General features: G+C 37.7%; 2 protein-coding genes across 2 annotated transcripts in view; both read left to right on the forward strand.

Moving 5' to 3' along the window:
• LOC122646318 (plastidal glycolate/glycerate translocator 1, chloroplastic-like) overlaps positions 1 to 14,046 on the forward strand; it is a 179,532-nt gene that overhangs the window by 115,058 nt on the left and 50,428 nt on the right. The gene's annotated exons all lie outside the window — the stretch shown is intronic.
• Positions 1,650 to 14,046, forward strand: part of LOC122646317 (plastidal glycolate/glycerate translocator 1, chloroplastic-like) — a 35,258-nt gene continuing 22,861 nt past the window's right edge. Inside the window, exons 1-7 of the mRNA XM_043839849.1 lie at positions 1,650 to 1,975; positions 2,074 to 2,389; positions 8,614 to 8,875; positions 8,984 to 9,099; positions 10,035 to 10,144; positions 10,683 to 10,860; positions 11,189 to 11,318. Of these exons, the coding sequence (XP_043695784.1) occupies positions 1,727 to 1,975; positions 2,074 to 2,389; positions 8,614 to 8,875; positions 8,984 to 9,099; positions 10,035 to 10,144; positions 10,683 to 10,860; positions 11,189 to 11,318 (1,361 nt within the window). The 5' untranslated portion in view covers positions 1,650 to 1,726. The remainder of the gene's footprint in view (positions 1,976 to 2,073; positions 2,390 to 8,613; positions 8,876 to 8,983; positions 9,100 to 10,034; positions 10,145 to 10,682; positions 10,861 to 11,188; positions 11,319 to 14,046) is intronic.

Consider the following 14,046-nt stretch of genomic DNA (forward strand, 5'->3'; position numbering starts at 1 on the left):
ACCACATTTTTCTGCATTGATCATGGACTGATCACTTGATTCTTTTAGTTCCACAATACCCTCATAAGTTTATAAAATAGTATTGTTTATTAACTTTTATTTTGGTAAGAGATATTGTGTATAAACTATTATAACCAAATTGATAAAATCTGATTAAGACCTCTTTTTTCTTTTTGTTTTTTTTAAAAGTCAAATAAGTCTTCCATGTGGCACAATTGGTATTGGTATCATGGTTTTAAGGATCGGAATCGATCCTCAATTCTAGTCGAATTTAGAATCAGGATTGGCTAAATTCGATTCCCGATTCTCATCGATTCTTGATTCAAATCGGATTCTGATTAAGGTTCAGCCTGATTCCAATTGAACCTCTTAACCGCACAAATCAGAAAAACAGTTTCCGATCAATTACCTTAATTAAAAACTTAAGAAGGCATTTCCTCACCAAAAGATGGTGGAGATCACACTCTCTTTTTGTTTTTTTGTTTTTGTTTAAATTATGTTTGGCATGTGGCATGCCTGCCTAGAAAAGAATTGAGTAAAACTTAATTAGTGTTAAAAGCGTGCTTAGTGCCTACTCCAAGTTTCATTCTCAACTTAATAAGTGTTAGAGCGTGCTTAGTGCCTACTCGAAATATCCTTCTCATTTTCTTCGGGTGTTTTTCAGATGAATTGGGTGACCATTTTGAAATTAAAACATAAAATGCTAGTGCTATTTATTTGTATGGTTCACATAAGAAGAGTTTTTTTTCTAGAATATTATAACCCAATCCATGGTGTGATATTGGATTTCGATACTAAATGTTAGGTATTTGATTTATATTTAAAAAACTTTTAAAACTGATTCAACATTAACTTATTCCATACTAGACTGACGCAAGGCACATAACACCACCTCTGTAACCTCACTCCAAACCTGCTTTTCGCCCCTAAACTTTTGTAGCAGCTCCCTGTGGCAAAGATAGATGGAGGAACCTAATGGCTCCTGTGCTTGACTTGTTACATCGTTTGAAATCCGGCAATTAAAGAATATTAAGACCAATGGGGTTTGTTCTGCCCATTAGTAAGAGTTCTGATAGAGCTGAGCGGATGTCAATGCCGCTCATGAAAGACAGTGGAGCGCCTGTATTTAGGCTTCTTTCCATTTTCCCGGTGACTTTCTCGCCGGAATATAAGAACACAGAGAGATAGTGGAAAATAATGTGCTGGAAACAGAGGACCTATCAAAAAATTATCCCTTTTGTTCAAGTTTTAGAGATTATGGACAACTAGAAACTGAATGAGGAAAGATGAAGGATGGACTGAATTTCCAACCAATAAGTCTAAATGATCCGAAGAAATAGGTGGATCATCAATAGTTACAGAGAAAATTGAAATCAATGAAACTTGAGCGAGAAATCCAAATGGGATATGTAAGATGATGATGAAGAAGAAGAAGTGGTGGGAGGTGAAAATCGGATCAGATCATGCTTTTAAAACCATCTACTAGAGAGCTTGGCGCCTTAATTTTGAGGTTATTTTGGTCAACTTTTGAAATCCCCGGGAAATATAAAACTCCGTTGGACAGTGATATCTCTGTGTGCAAGAGAGAGAGAGAGAGAGAGAGAGAGAGAGAGAGAGAGAAGACCTCATGATTCGAACGGCATTTTTCAGTCCATAATCCAAAATCTTTAATACATGAAATGGGTTTCTCTCCCAGGACGCAGGAGCAGGCCTTCCTTTGCTTTCCATGGCTTTTACTTCAGCTACCCCCAGATTTCTGCGTCCCTATCCCACTTACTCCACAGGAATCCTTCGAAAACCAGTGATTCCATTTGTGAAAACCCATATGCAGACATCAGTCTCATTCAATGGCATTCAATCCTCACAGAAAATCCCCAATGACCGACCAATGTTATTGCCAATTAGGGCTATAGGCCCCCAATCTTGGTCGTTCTCCGTTGGTCCCGACAATATTCACTCTTGCCGTCAAATTAAGGTAAAGTCTATGAGCAATGAGATGGGGAATGTTTAGCTTCTTGGGTTTCAGAGTGTGAGTAATGGTTTTAATCTCATTCTGGAATGTTGAATTCCCAGGTCGTCAGCATTTTGCATCAGCTATTTTCGCTCGGAATCATTCTGGCGATGGATAAATTTTTGGAACGGGTTTTTAAAGCCGCAACTATCAAGTTTCCAAGTGCCCTCTTCGGGATGTTCTGTGTGTTTTCCATTCTGATGATTCTTGATTCTGTAGTCCCTTCTGCCGCAACAAGTATGATGAACTTCTTCGAGCCAGCAAATATGTTTATTCAGAGGTGGCTTGCAATGTTTTATGTTCCTTTTTTTGTGGTTTTGCCTCTGGCTGTGAAAGATATCCCTGCGGCTTCAGGGGTCAAGATCGGTTTCGTCATAGGTATAAGAATCTTAGCCTCCCACTTTCTTGCATTTTAAGATCATCGAGCTTATTTGGTTCTGCAGAAATGAAAAAATTAGCTAAGTATTGCAGACCCAGTTTCAGTATGGCTGCTAAATCTTGGAATTGGCTAAGGTTTGATGAATTTTTTCATGCTTCCAATTTTGACTACTTATTAGAAAAGGTCTGTATTTCTGTAGTCTTTTAAAAGAAGACATTGTCAACCATAAGAAATGTGGAACAATGTGTTGTTGTCGAGGAGAGTAAAATACCTTTGACACTGTTACTTAATGTTAATGGCTTGACATCTCTTTATACCTGGGAAATAGCAGTTATAGGGATACAACCACAGAGTGCTTCAACCTCTTGGGTGCTTTCTCCTAGTTGATGGTCCCAGAATAATCTAAAGTTGAAAGGAAGCTCATTTTGAAGTTCTCATCAAATCCTCTCTTATCTGTAAAGGGGATGGTCGAGCAGGAAGAATAGTTCAGAGGTGAGTTTTTGAGCCAACCTGAGGCCCTTCCTAGATCTAGCCCAACCTGTGTTAGAGGAAAAAAAAAAGCAAGAAAATAGAAAAGAAAGTAGGGCTGATCATAGAAAATCTGGATTATTTACAAACATGGAGGTTACTAGGATAACTGCATATTCTGATTCATTATTCACAAATTCTCCCTCCCCCCCCCCCCCCCCATCACTCTTTTTATTTGAAGCATAGTTCGAAAACTCGTCTCGGAGGGCCATTTCTGATAGACTGAAACTTCAGAGTTACCGAAATTTCGCCGAAACAATGTATTTTTTTTCTCTGAGTTTTGCTTGGCCATTTCGATGTGGAAAAGCCCGAAATGATCGAAATGAGTGAAATACCAAAACGAAATGACAGAAAAAAACCGGAATTTTGACGAAATAGTTCATTTTTTAGACCGAAATGAGTGAGATTCCAAAACGAAATGGAAATTTCGGTTGAAACATTGTATTTTTGGGTTTCGACGTTTCGTTTGATGTTTCTTCTCGGGGCGTTCGAAATGTCTGAAATTTCGCAGAGTTTTTGAACTATGATTTCAAGTCCCTATTGTTTGAATCGTATTCTTTTTTATATTTATTTTTTTATAATACTTGAATCATTATAAAACTTAGTCTCATGTTGAAATGGTTTGTGCTTCTGTGTTAGCAAGATATAGGGTTAATGCACATTTAAGCTTTTTTTCAACTATAAATTTTGGGATTAATAAAATTATTATTTGCATTTAAGATGCTGGAGTATCCTGATCGATTGATTGCAAACACAGTGAAGAAAAAAAAATTTTAATTATCTAATCTCATGAGATTTATGATCATGCCTTACATTGGTATATGGTTTTCAAAAACTTCCATCTCATGGAAGGGGAAAATAGTTGCCTCAAGCACAACACACACAGTGCCTCTTAGGAAACTTAGCTCCTCAGCAGTCCAGCAAATATAGGAACCTATTCAGCGAACACATCGGTAACTCCTTGCACGAATTGCAAGGAGACGATCTCTAAGACTCACTCACTCCTAGAGGTCAAAACTCAGAGAACAGCTAGGCTGCCTTGGGCGACCAACACTCCCCCCTCCCCCTCATCTTATTATATTATTGAAAGCCTAAATTAGGCTTCCTAATTAGATTCTACACCTCTCTTCTCTCTCCAACAGAGGTAGGATCCTATTGGGAAATCATTAAAAGATTCCTATTTAAGTAAATTCTCAATTAAACTATTTACTAAAAAATACATCTAAAGTAGATATAACTCTTCAATCTCCCAAATTAGTAGTTAATTAGGACCAAGGTACTAAAACTCGGAACTCGACCCCAACTCGACCCTAGGAAAAACCAAGATCTCAGTTGAGTTGGTGCATTTTTTTTCCAACTCGAAACCTAGTTTCGGTGGGTTTTAGACCTAGTTTAGGTCTGAAACTTGGTACTCAGCCTATTTTAGGTCATTTAAACACAATGGCATTATCAGATTTTGTAAAAACAAAGTCCAAATAGGAGTTTCATTTCGGACCCTAGGTTGGTAGGCGACGACGTACTAAAATACCCTACTCGACACATAATTTAGTAATATAAAGCAAGCAAAACATTCAATTAATGTAAAACAACTTAAATAAGCATTAAAAATGTTAAAGTGATACATCAAACTGTTCAACAATGTTACAACTATCATCACATAAAATTCCCTTGAATCCCGCATTCAGTCCCCACTAGTGCCACTTAGTTTTCCCATTACATAGTGTTGTTGTATTGTTGCACATAGTTTTCCACAGTAATCATATAAGAGTTGTCATCAGCATATGCCAAGTCCCCTATCCTAGGGTATAGTGGTTGCCATGAGGCGTGAGATCCATTACTACTGTCATATTGAGACATGTATGCGTGTGGCTGGTTTGGGACTAGGAGTATGGGTCCAAAACCTGACCCAGTGCTTTGATTGTCGAACTCAAGTGCTAACTCCCAAACTAACAATAGCCACTATATTTGGAACCGGTGCTCTTCTGGCCATAAACATAGTCATGATGAGGCTGAGATGAATGCCATGATTGATGCTCAATAGTAGTATTTATACTCATGCTTCCGAAACTTGCAAGCATGGTGTTCATACTCATGTCATCCTGAGCCTGTGATTGTTTGCAATCCTTCTTTCGCTTGTACGTAACGTGGGCACTATGGTACTGATTGCGCAAATTAACCATAGCCACTATATTAGGAATCGGTGCTCTCCTGGCCATAAACATAGTCATGATGAGGTTGAGATGAATGCCATGATTGACGCTCAGTATTAGTATCTATACTTATGCTTCCGAAACTTGCAAGCATGGTGTTCATACTCATGTCATCCTGAGCCTGTGATTGTTTGCAACCCTTCTTTCTCTTGTACGTAGCGTGGGCACCATGGTCTCGATCCTGTGTGGCATGCGTAAGTTGAGACTCACCTGTGTAACATACAAGGTCCGCCTGCATTCCCAACTCATACTAGTACTGCTCGCGCATCCCCTCATGATGATCATCAAAATAACCACCAATCCGCATGCCACCACCACCACCATCACCAGCAGGGTCATCACCATCACTACCATCACCATTACCACCATCTCCATCACCACCATCATCATCAACACTTCCTGTTGCAGCCTCAAAAGGTCTCGGTGACTCTGAATGCACACGCCCCTTTTGCGACACATAGTCCTCAACATCTGTACCGGTTACGGATGCAATGGTGGGGTTGGGCCTACCCCCAGGTTGATCCATATCTGGTACACCATGATCCCTCACTCACTGGAATAGGAGGTCCTCATCATCATTAGAATCCTCCTAGAAAATGTTTGCTAGCTCGATGGGTTCTTTATCATTGGTGTCCATTCTTTCACGTATGTACCTTTGAAAAATGCTTCAAATTTGAGATGAATCCTTCAATTTTGTATCTGAATCCTTCAATTGTGTAGTTGAATCAACTCTCCGGCAGCTTACAACTTGAAATCCAGAGGTAAAATGAGCTCACAGCCTTCAAAGGGGGAAGAAAAGAGCTTCTGGACAGAACTCGATCGAGAAATCTCGAGTTCTGTCGAGTTAAAACACTTTTAAAGGAGTAAATGGGTCAAGATCTAGGTCGACCCGAGGTCTCGGGGTCGTGATCTTGAGTTACCCGAGATCTCAACCGAGAAAATGCACTTTTGAAACTTGTATATCAACTCATCTCGACCTCCCAGAAAACCGAGATCTCACGAGTTTTAGTACCTTGATTAGGACCAGGTCCATCCACTTAACAATATCACATAATAGACCATATTATTGCAGCCACCCTAGTCAGTCGCAATTCCATGTACAGAGAATCTGAACCATTGATTGAACCTCAAAACTGTTTCTAAAACATTTATAAAATAAATATGTAATAATAATATTTTCAAAACCTCCTGTAAACAGTTTACAAAACGTGCCACCGGATCCGAATTTTGTCCAATCAGGTACAAGTAATCTCTATCTTGATATGTTTCCTATTAGAGAAGTGGATTCCTTGTTGATTGTCTCTTTCGTTCACAGCACCATGAATCCAATGCACCAATGTATAGTCTGAGAGACATCAACTGTTGGTACACCAAAACCCAAAATGTTTAATTGCAACGATAAAGACATCCGAAGTCTAGGGGCCAATTGTAAGCTACTAATGAGAATCTTGTCCTTAATCAATTGACAGTAGTCCATTCAATATTTTCATGCAATCCAGATCAATGTACACTCACACTTGTGTCTTGAATCTCCATTCCTGAGAACAAATAGTGTGACAACCATATGAACAAAATGCCCAATTCTGTCCCTAGTAGTGAACAACTTTTAGGCTATTACTTATGGGCAAGTACAACCCATTAACATCTTGAAAGATAAATAATATTGAACAATTTAATAATGGATTTGATGGATACAATTCCAATATATCAAACATTATACACATACCATAGCAATTCCATGGTTTACTGTTTGCACCATGAAACAAATCTTGATTTAGATCTTCGTAGCGGTTGAATCAATCTCCTTACTTTCTGTGTGCACTTTTACCATGGAATCATCTTGTGTTCACTAAGCTCCCAAGTAGCATCCTTCAGGATTTAAAATCTATTCCTATGACTCACAGGCCTTAGTAACTTCATGTAATGTAGTTCTAGATAGGGTAAAGCCCTACTAGAAGCCAAGTAAAATCAAGTTCTGATCGAGTCCGTTATTTGGGGCAGATTTGGGGCTGTTTAGGGCAAATTTAGGGTTTAGACTAAGGTTAGGGGTGAATGTGATATATGGTAATGATCAGTAGGTCTATGGGATTATTTTGTTATAAAAATATTGGGATTTGGATGAGTTTAAAATTCCTGCAGAATTAGGGTTAGGGTTTGGGTGTTAGGTTTCAGGTTCTAGGGTAAAACTTAGGGTTTTGGATGGGGGTTTGTAGTTGGGTTTAGATGATCAGATTGGGTTCAAACTAGGATCGAGTATAGGGGCTGGGATAGGGATGATAGGCCTGAAATCTGAGAGGAATTGGGTGAGGGGATAGGGCTGGACAGAACTTAGATTGAACTAGGTTTATGAAATTAAAACAGAAATTAAAGGGGGATCGAATGGGGAAGGAGAAGGAATGGAAAACAGAATTTATATTCAAACTTACCACAGGTTTCCATTGGCAGCAGCTTGAACAAAGAAGGATAGAGCTACCTTCAAAGAGAGAACCTCTCAGCCGTCACGGCGTAAGGAGTCACAAGAAATCCACCTGTCCTTCTTCCTTGATAGATCCACAAGGCAACACTCCAAGGAGCAGGAGCAGCAGCAGCAGCAATCGGCAGCCAGCAAATAGTCTTTTCTTTTCAAAAATTCAATTGTGGGGGAGCCTCCACGATTTTATTTATTTATAATAAGGCCTTAGGCCAATTCCTAATACAATATAACTACCTCCTCACTTAAAATCGTGGAAGGAACCTAATTAAAACAAAGTTACTAATTTAAAACCCTGAAAAGACTTAGTTACCCCTATTAACTTAAGCTAAAAGATTCTAACTTAAAACTACTGATTTAAAAGAAGATTCCATAATAGCCAATAGGATTTAAGAACCTATTAGCCAATAGGAACACTTCACTTAAATTAGACCAATTGAACCAATTGGATGCAACCAATTTAAACCGGTTTAATTTAAAAAACAGAAAATAAACTATGGAAAATGCAAGCAAAATAAACCTAACCTATGGCTCCCTACTTAAGCCCTAAGTTCAGGACTTCTTCTTCTTCCTACTTGGAGGTGCATCATCATGTTACTACTCTATATGTCATGATGTGCTACTTTAAGTGGCCTACAAGCTTACTGGCTTTCAGTTGTCTGTTCTCATTGCATATATTAGAGATGCTTGAACAGCTTCCATGCTGTTCTGATCTGTGTTCTGATCTGTATATTTGTGTCTAAATGAGCTTCTTATGATATAAATTGTAACTAGGTAATCAATAATGTCTAACTATTATAGTTACTATACTTGCTTGTTTGTTTTCTATGGTATCTAATTGGATCAGGGGTTAATCTTGTTGGGCTTTACTGAAATAAAGATTTGATTAAGCTGAACTTAAAAGTTCTGAATATTATATCCTATAAACCGAAAGATAAAGTTCTTTCACAATCTTTTTAATTTTCTTTTCAGATCTATGGAATGACAACCTTCTCTTTCCCTTTCTTTTCTGCAGTTGGAGGTTGGCTGGCTTCACTTTCTGTTGCTGGTTACACAGCAATAACAGTAAGAAATATTGTAAGGACAAAAATGAGAGCTGTCGAACCTATGCCAAAGCCTTCCCCATTCTCAAAATTTGAAGTGTGGACTTGGACTGGAATTTTCCTTGCATCATTTATTTTGGCATTGCTATATCCAACAGCACTTGGGACAAATGCAAGAACATGCCTGCCTTTCCTACTTGCAGCTACTTTGTTGGGTTTCATGGTTGGTTCTGGGTACAATGCTTCTTTCCCTATTTATTCGACTGACACAGAATATATTTGAAGATTTGTGTTCAGTCTTTCTAGAGATGCCTCATTATGTTTATGGGTTTTGGTCTTCAGGTTGCCCTCTGATATCAAGAAGTTGTTCCACCCAATAATTTGTTGTGCTCTGTCAGCAGATTTGGCAGCAGTAGCTTTTGGGTATTTATCGAAGTCTGGAGTGGATGTTGTTCTAGGTTTACAAACTACTTAAAGTCCTTATATTTTATCTTCCGTTCTTTATATTTCTGTTTCTTTGTTTCCAGATCTAGAGATGTGAAACAGTTTCATTTCTTTCACTTTTTTATTCTGTTCTTTCTGTTTGACCTCCATCCAAAATGATTAGTGAACAGGATGAAGCATTTTCAGTATTCGAGAGAGATTATGTCAAATGTTTAAGTATCTGGTGCAGAAAGCAACAAAATCATTCCATACAGAGAAAAGAAAAAAAAATCATATGCAGCCTACTTTATTGCCTCAATGAACTATAGAAATATGCCTCGAGACAGAAACTCACCTTACATTACCTTTACCTTAGATATATGTGGGTTCACTCCTGCACTGAATACTGACTGGAAATTATATGCGTATAATTTTTGAACTGTAAAAGTCATATAGGACTATGTTCATTGTGTTGATTATGTAACACATCAGAGAAAATAATTTCTCTTGCACTAGAATCTTCCTCCAACTCATACCCTATATAAAACTGATATTTTCTATGACATATTGACATATCCTGTTAAACTCAGTGAAAATAAAAAACATGTCCACCTAAGTCCTACCTCTGTTTCACAACTCTTACTGCATTGAAGGACATGTCATCCTATGGTTAGTCGCGGAGTTCTGGGAAGCAAGAAGAAATTTACTGTTTCTTGCTGTAATGTAGATATTAAACACTATAAATTTTAATTTAATATGTAAAGTGAAACTATGTTTATTGATTATTCACTTGAGAAATCAGGTGTATTTATTGCTGAAGTCTTTACTCTGGACACATGCATTCTTGTTCCTTGAGGAAACTCATGCATTCACTATATATTTAATTACATACTCAGAAATATTACTATTGAACTTTTCAACTTTATTTTTCCAACTTATACATAGCATCATATATAGTTCTTCCGTGCAGGATATTACCTCACGAAAGTTTCATCTAATCCTGGAGCTGGTGACATTCTGCTGGGATTTTTGGGATCTGTTATTATTTCTTTTGCCTTTTCAATATTCAAACAGAGAAAGGTGACCAACCACTCTTCTTAACAAAATGGAGTTCAAATCTCCCCATGAAAATAATCTTCATCTTATAGGTATAGTTGTTGTCATTGTTACTTGGAGAACATATGGGATGGGTTTCACAAAGGCCTTATGCCAACAGCATCCTGTTATGTAGCATACATTAACATTGGGGAACTACCATCATTTTAATTTCCATAGAGTAGATTCTCTTCTCTGAAAAATATATTCAGCGACATGATTGTTAATTTGCACTCTAATGCATTTTAGAAGTGAGAGATAGTAGGGGCAACAGTCTAGGAAATAATAATGCACAATGTATGGCAACAAATTTTGAATGATGTTAAGACCAGGTAGAACTCATTTAATTGTGGAACAATCTCCAGTATTTGCATCATATGGACTTGAGATCTTTAAGTGAGCATATAGCTCACGACATCTACTTAATGCACACCATGATTTTCCACTTCTTTTTCTTTTTCCTTTTTTTTTTTTAATCTTACTGGCTGCTGAAAATGATATTTGTTATACTGTACAATTTCAGCTTGTCAAGAGGCATGGAACAGAGATTTTCTCATCTGTGATCATCTCCACATTATTCTCATTGTATTCAACTGTACTCATAGGGCGTCTTGTTGGCCTAGAACCTACTTTGACTGTATCGATATTGCCTAGATGTATAACAGTTGCATTAGCCCTCAGCATTGTCTCCTTTTTTGAAGGTACATAAACTTCTTGATATTCTTCAATTTTAAGCTAATCTTGTTTCCTGAGAACTATCTGTTCCAGAAAACAAGGTTTTGCTAAAAAAAAAAATACTAAGTAGGTTAAGTATTTTCCATCATACATTTTTTTTTTTTTTGGGGGGGGGGGGGGGAAGGGGAGGGGTTGGACTTCATGTCAAGTACCAACATATTTGTGGTGTCATCTTTCTCTTCATGAACCAAATAGTTGCAGTTAACCATTGCACACACAACTCTAAATTGCATGTGACTCTCTTTTAAACTCCAAACATATCTTTAATCAATGTGGCTATCTTGTTAATTGCAGGTGTCAATGCATCTCTCACAGCTACTGCAGTTGTTTTATCTGGTCTTGTGGGTGCAAATTTTGTACAAATAATGCTTGACAAACTTCGTTTGAATGATCCTATAGCTCGAGGAATTGCTACTGCATCTAGGTATGCGCAATTATCTTCATAGTTATAAATTCAAGTCTATTAATACCATACCAGTGGATAGTTCATGGCGACCACATTGAATTTGAACACTGTGGATCTGACTAATTACAGACTTCCATGCCCATTCATGTACACAGAAAATACATGGACTGTTGATAAATAAGTGGCTACCTATATAGTTGTTTTATGCTTCCCTGTAATTGAGTTATAGATTTTCACCCTTTTGGAAATATTTTCTTTATTAATTTTATTTCTAGTTTTTGCTTTGCTATAATTAAATACTTAGAAACTAAAATCAAGTGGAGGGGTAAGAAAATATTTGGAGAAATTGAAGGTTGGGTTATTGCCTTATTGGACTTAAAGGGTTTAAACTGAACAATCACTGTTATTACGTAATGGCATTATGACTGTCAGTTTTTATTTTTCTACTCTTTCAGGGATGTTTGCCATAATATTCTTAACTCAGACGTTGGGTAATTGTTATTCGGTGATTTCTCCTCCTATAACATTCGTATCATACTTCTCAATATTTTAATTCCAAATTAGTTCTTAGATGGTTATGTCCATTTAAAGGAGCCAGTATGACTTTAGCATTTGAACCTCTCGTTGCAAGAGAGCCGTCAAGTTTTAATTCATCTACGTCTCTATGACCAAAATTTGTCCAACCCTTTTTATTCCTTTTATATATTTTTTACCAGTGGAACCGAAATCAAAAGACAAGGAAGCCGTCTTGATGGTCCTCTATCATGTGTGTTGGGTCTGTCTCTCATTCAATATTGGAATCGAGATCTGATTTCCTGTTTACCCCTCTGGTTGTGAAGACTTGTTGCCCTTGACTGATCTATCCATCTGTTACCTGAGTCTCCACACTAGTTTAAATCGTGGTCATGGCCTTATGGTTTGTGATCATCTGACTGCCTCTGTTTTCAATCCTGCTTTTGCCTCTTTGTTGGTCTGTGATCAGGATTTTTGAAGGTTTTTGGCTGGGGATCAGTGATCTCCAGACTCCACTCTGTAAGATCTCTATGACCAAAACTTGTCCAACCCTTTTTATTCCTTTTATATATTTTCGACCAGTGGAACCAAAAAGATCTCTGCATCAAAAGACAAGAACTGTTTTGCTGGTCCTCTATCGTGTGTCTTGGGTCTGTCTCTCAGTCAATAGTTGAATCGAGATCTGTCTTCCTGGTTGCCCATCCGGTTGTGAAGACTTGTTGCCCTTGACTGACCTTCCCATCGGTTACCCGGAGCTCCACACTTTACTTTAAATCGTGGTCACAACCTTATGGTTTGTGATCATCTGAGCACTGCTGCTATTTTCAATCTGCTTAGGCCTCTTTGTTGGTCTGTGATCAGGATTCTTGGCGTTTTTTGACTGGGGATCAGTGATCTCCACTCTGTAAGGGATATACCTAACCCCCTTTTATCTACCAGTGTTTGTCTTGCTTTATTGCTTTGTTGTATTTTCTTTCAATGATCTTTGTCGCTTGCTCTCTTCTTGTGCTGATCTCCCTGTTCTATTCTAGTTAATGTTGTACCATCAGATCTAGTAGGTTGTTTATTTTTCACTTTGCTTGTGACTGATCAAGATTGTAGGTTTCTTTTACTTTTGTTTTGATAGTATCTCGTTGCTTGTATTTGTTTTACTGCTGATATAGCTATGCATGAATTGTGTGCCTATGGATTTCTTAATTGTTGGTTTCCTTTCTTTACTGTGGTAAGCTGTTGTTCTCCTGTTTTATATTTGATCATATCTTATTGTATAGTTATATTTTTATATATTTTTAGTGTGAAAGGTAAGCAGCCGGCACTGTAGTATTTTCAGCCAATCACCTTTTGCATGAATCCTATGTTATGAGTTTTTATTTTTAATTAGGAGTTATGTGTTATCGACCTTATGCTAGGGCGTACTCTGTAAGCGACATGCCATGTTGGCACCCGGATGCTGTGGCAAGCAGGCAAGGGTTCCCGCATGGTAGACCAGTGTTGGTAAAGAAGCTAGTCCAAAAGCAAAAGCGTAGGATTAGATTACCATCTTGGAACATTGGATCTTTAATAAGTGAGAGTCTACAATTAATAGATGTCATAAGAAGGATTAATATAGGCTGAATTCAAGAGATTAGATGGAAGGGTAATAAAGCTAAAGACTTGGACGACTTTAAACTTTGGTGTACGGGGGATAAAAGTAATATAAATGGAGTGAGCATAGTAGTGGATAAATACTTAAAGAATGATGTGGTGGATATTCAAAGATTTGGAGATAGGATTATATTCATCAAGCTTGGGCTAGAGAAGGAGGTTCTCAATATAATTAGTACTTATGCACCCCGAATAGGATTGGACGAAAGTAGTAAGTTACAATTTTGGGGACACATGAATGGATTAGTGCATGGTTTTAGCCAAGGAGAAATTATTTTTATGAGGGTGATCTGAATGGACATGTTGGGAGAGACCATAGAGGCTATCAAGGTGTACATGGAGGTTATGATTTTGGTGAGAGTAATGAAGAAAGGATTATAGTTTTAGATTTTTCTGTGGCTTATGACTTAACCATTGTAAACGCTTATTTTGAAAAGAGAGAGGAGCATATACCTATAAAAGTGGGCATCATAGTAGCCAAATAGATTTCTTCCTAACTAGAATGTTCGATAGATTACCATGTAAGGACTGTAAGGTGATACTAAGGGATAGCCTATCCACTCAACATAGATTCATAGATTAGTGGTCA

Source organism: Telopea speciosissima, chromosome 11, assembly GCF_018873765.1.
Source record: "Telopea speciosissima isolate NSW1024214 ecotype Mountain lineage chromosome 11, Tspe_v1, whole genome shotgun sequence".
Classification (NCBI taxonomy): Eukaryota; Viridiplantae; Streptophyta; class Magnoliopsida; order Proteales; family Proteaceae; genus Telopea; species Telopea speciosissima.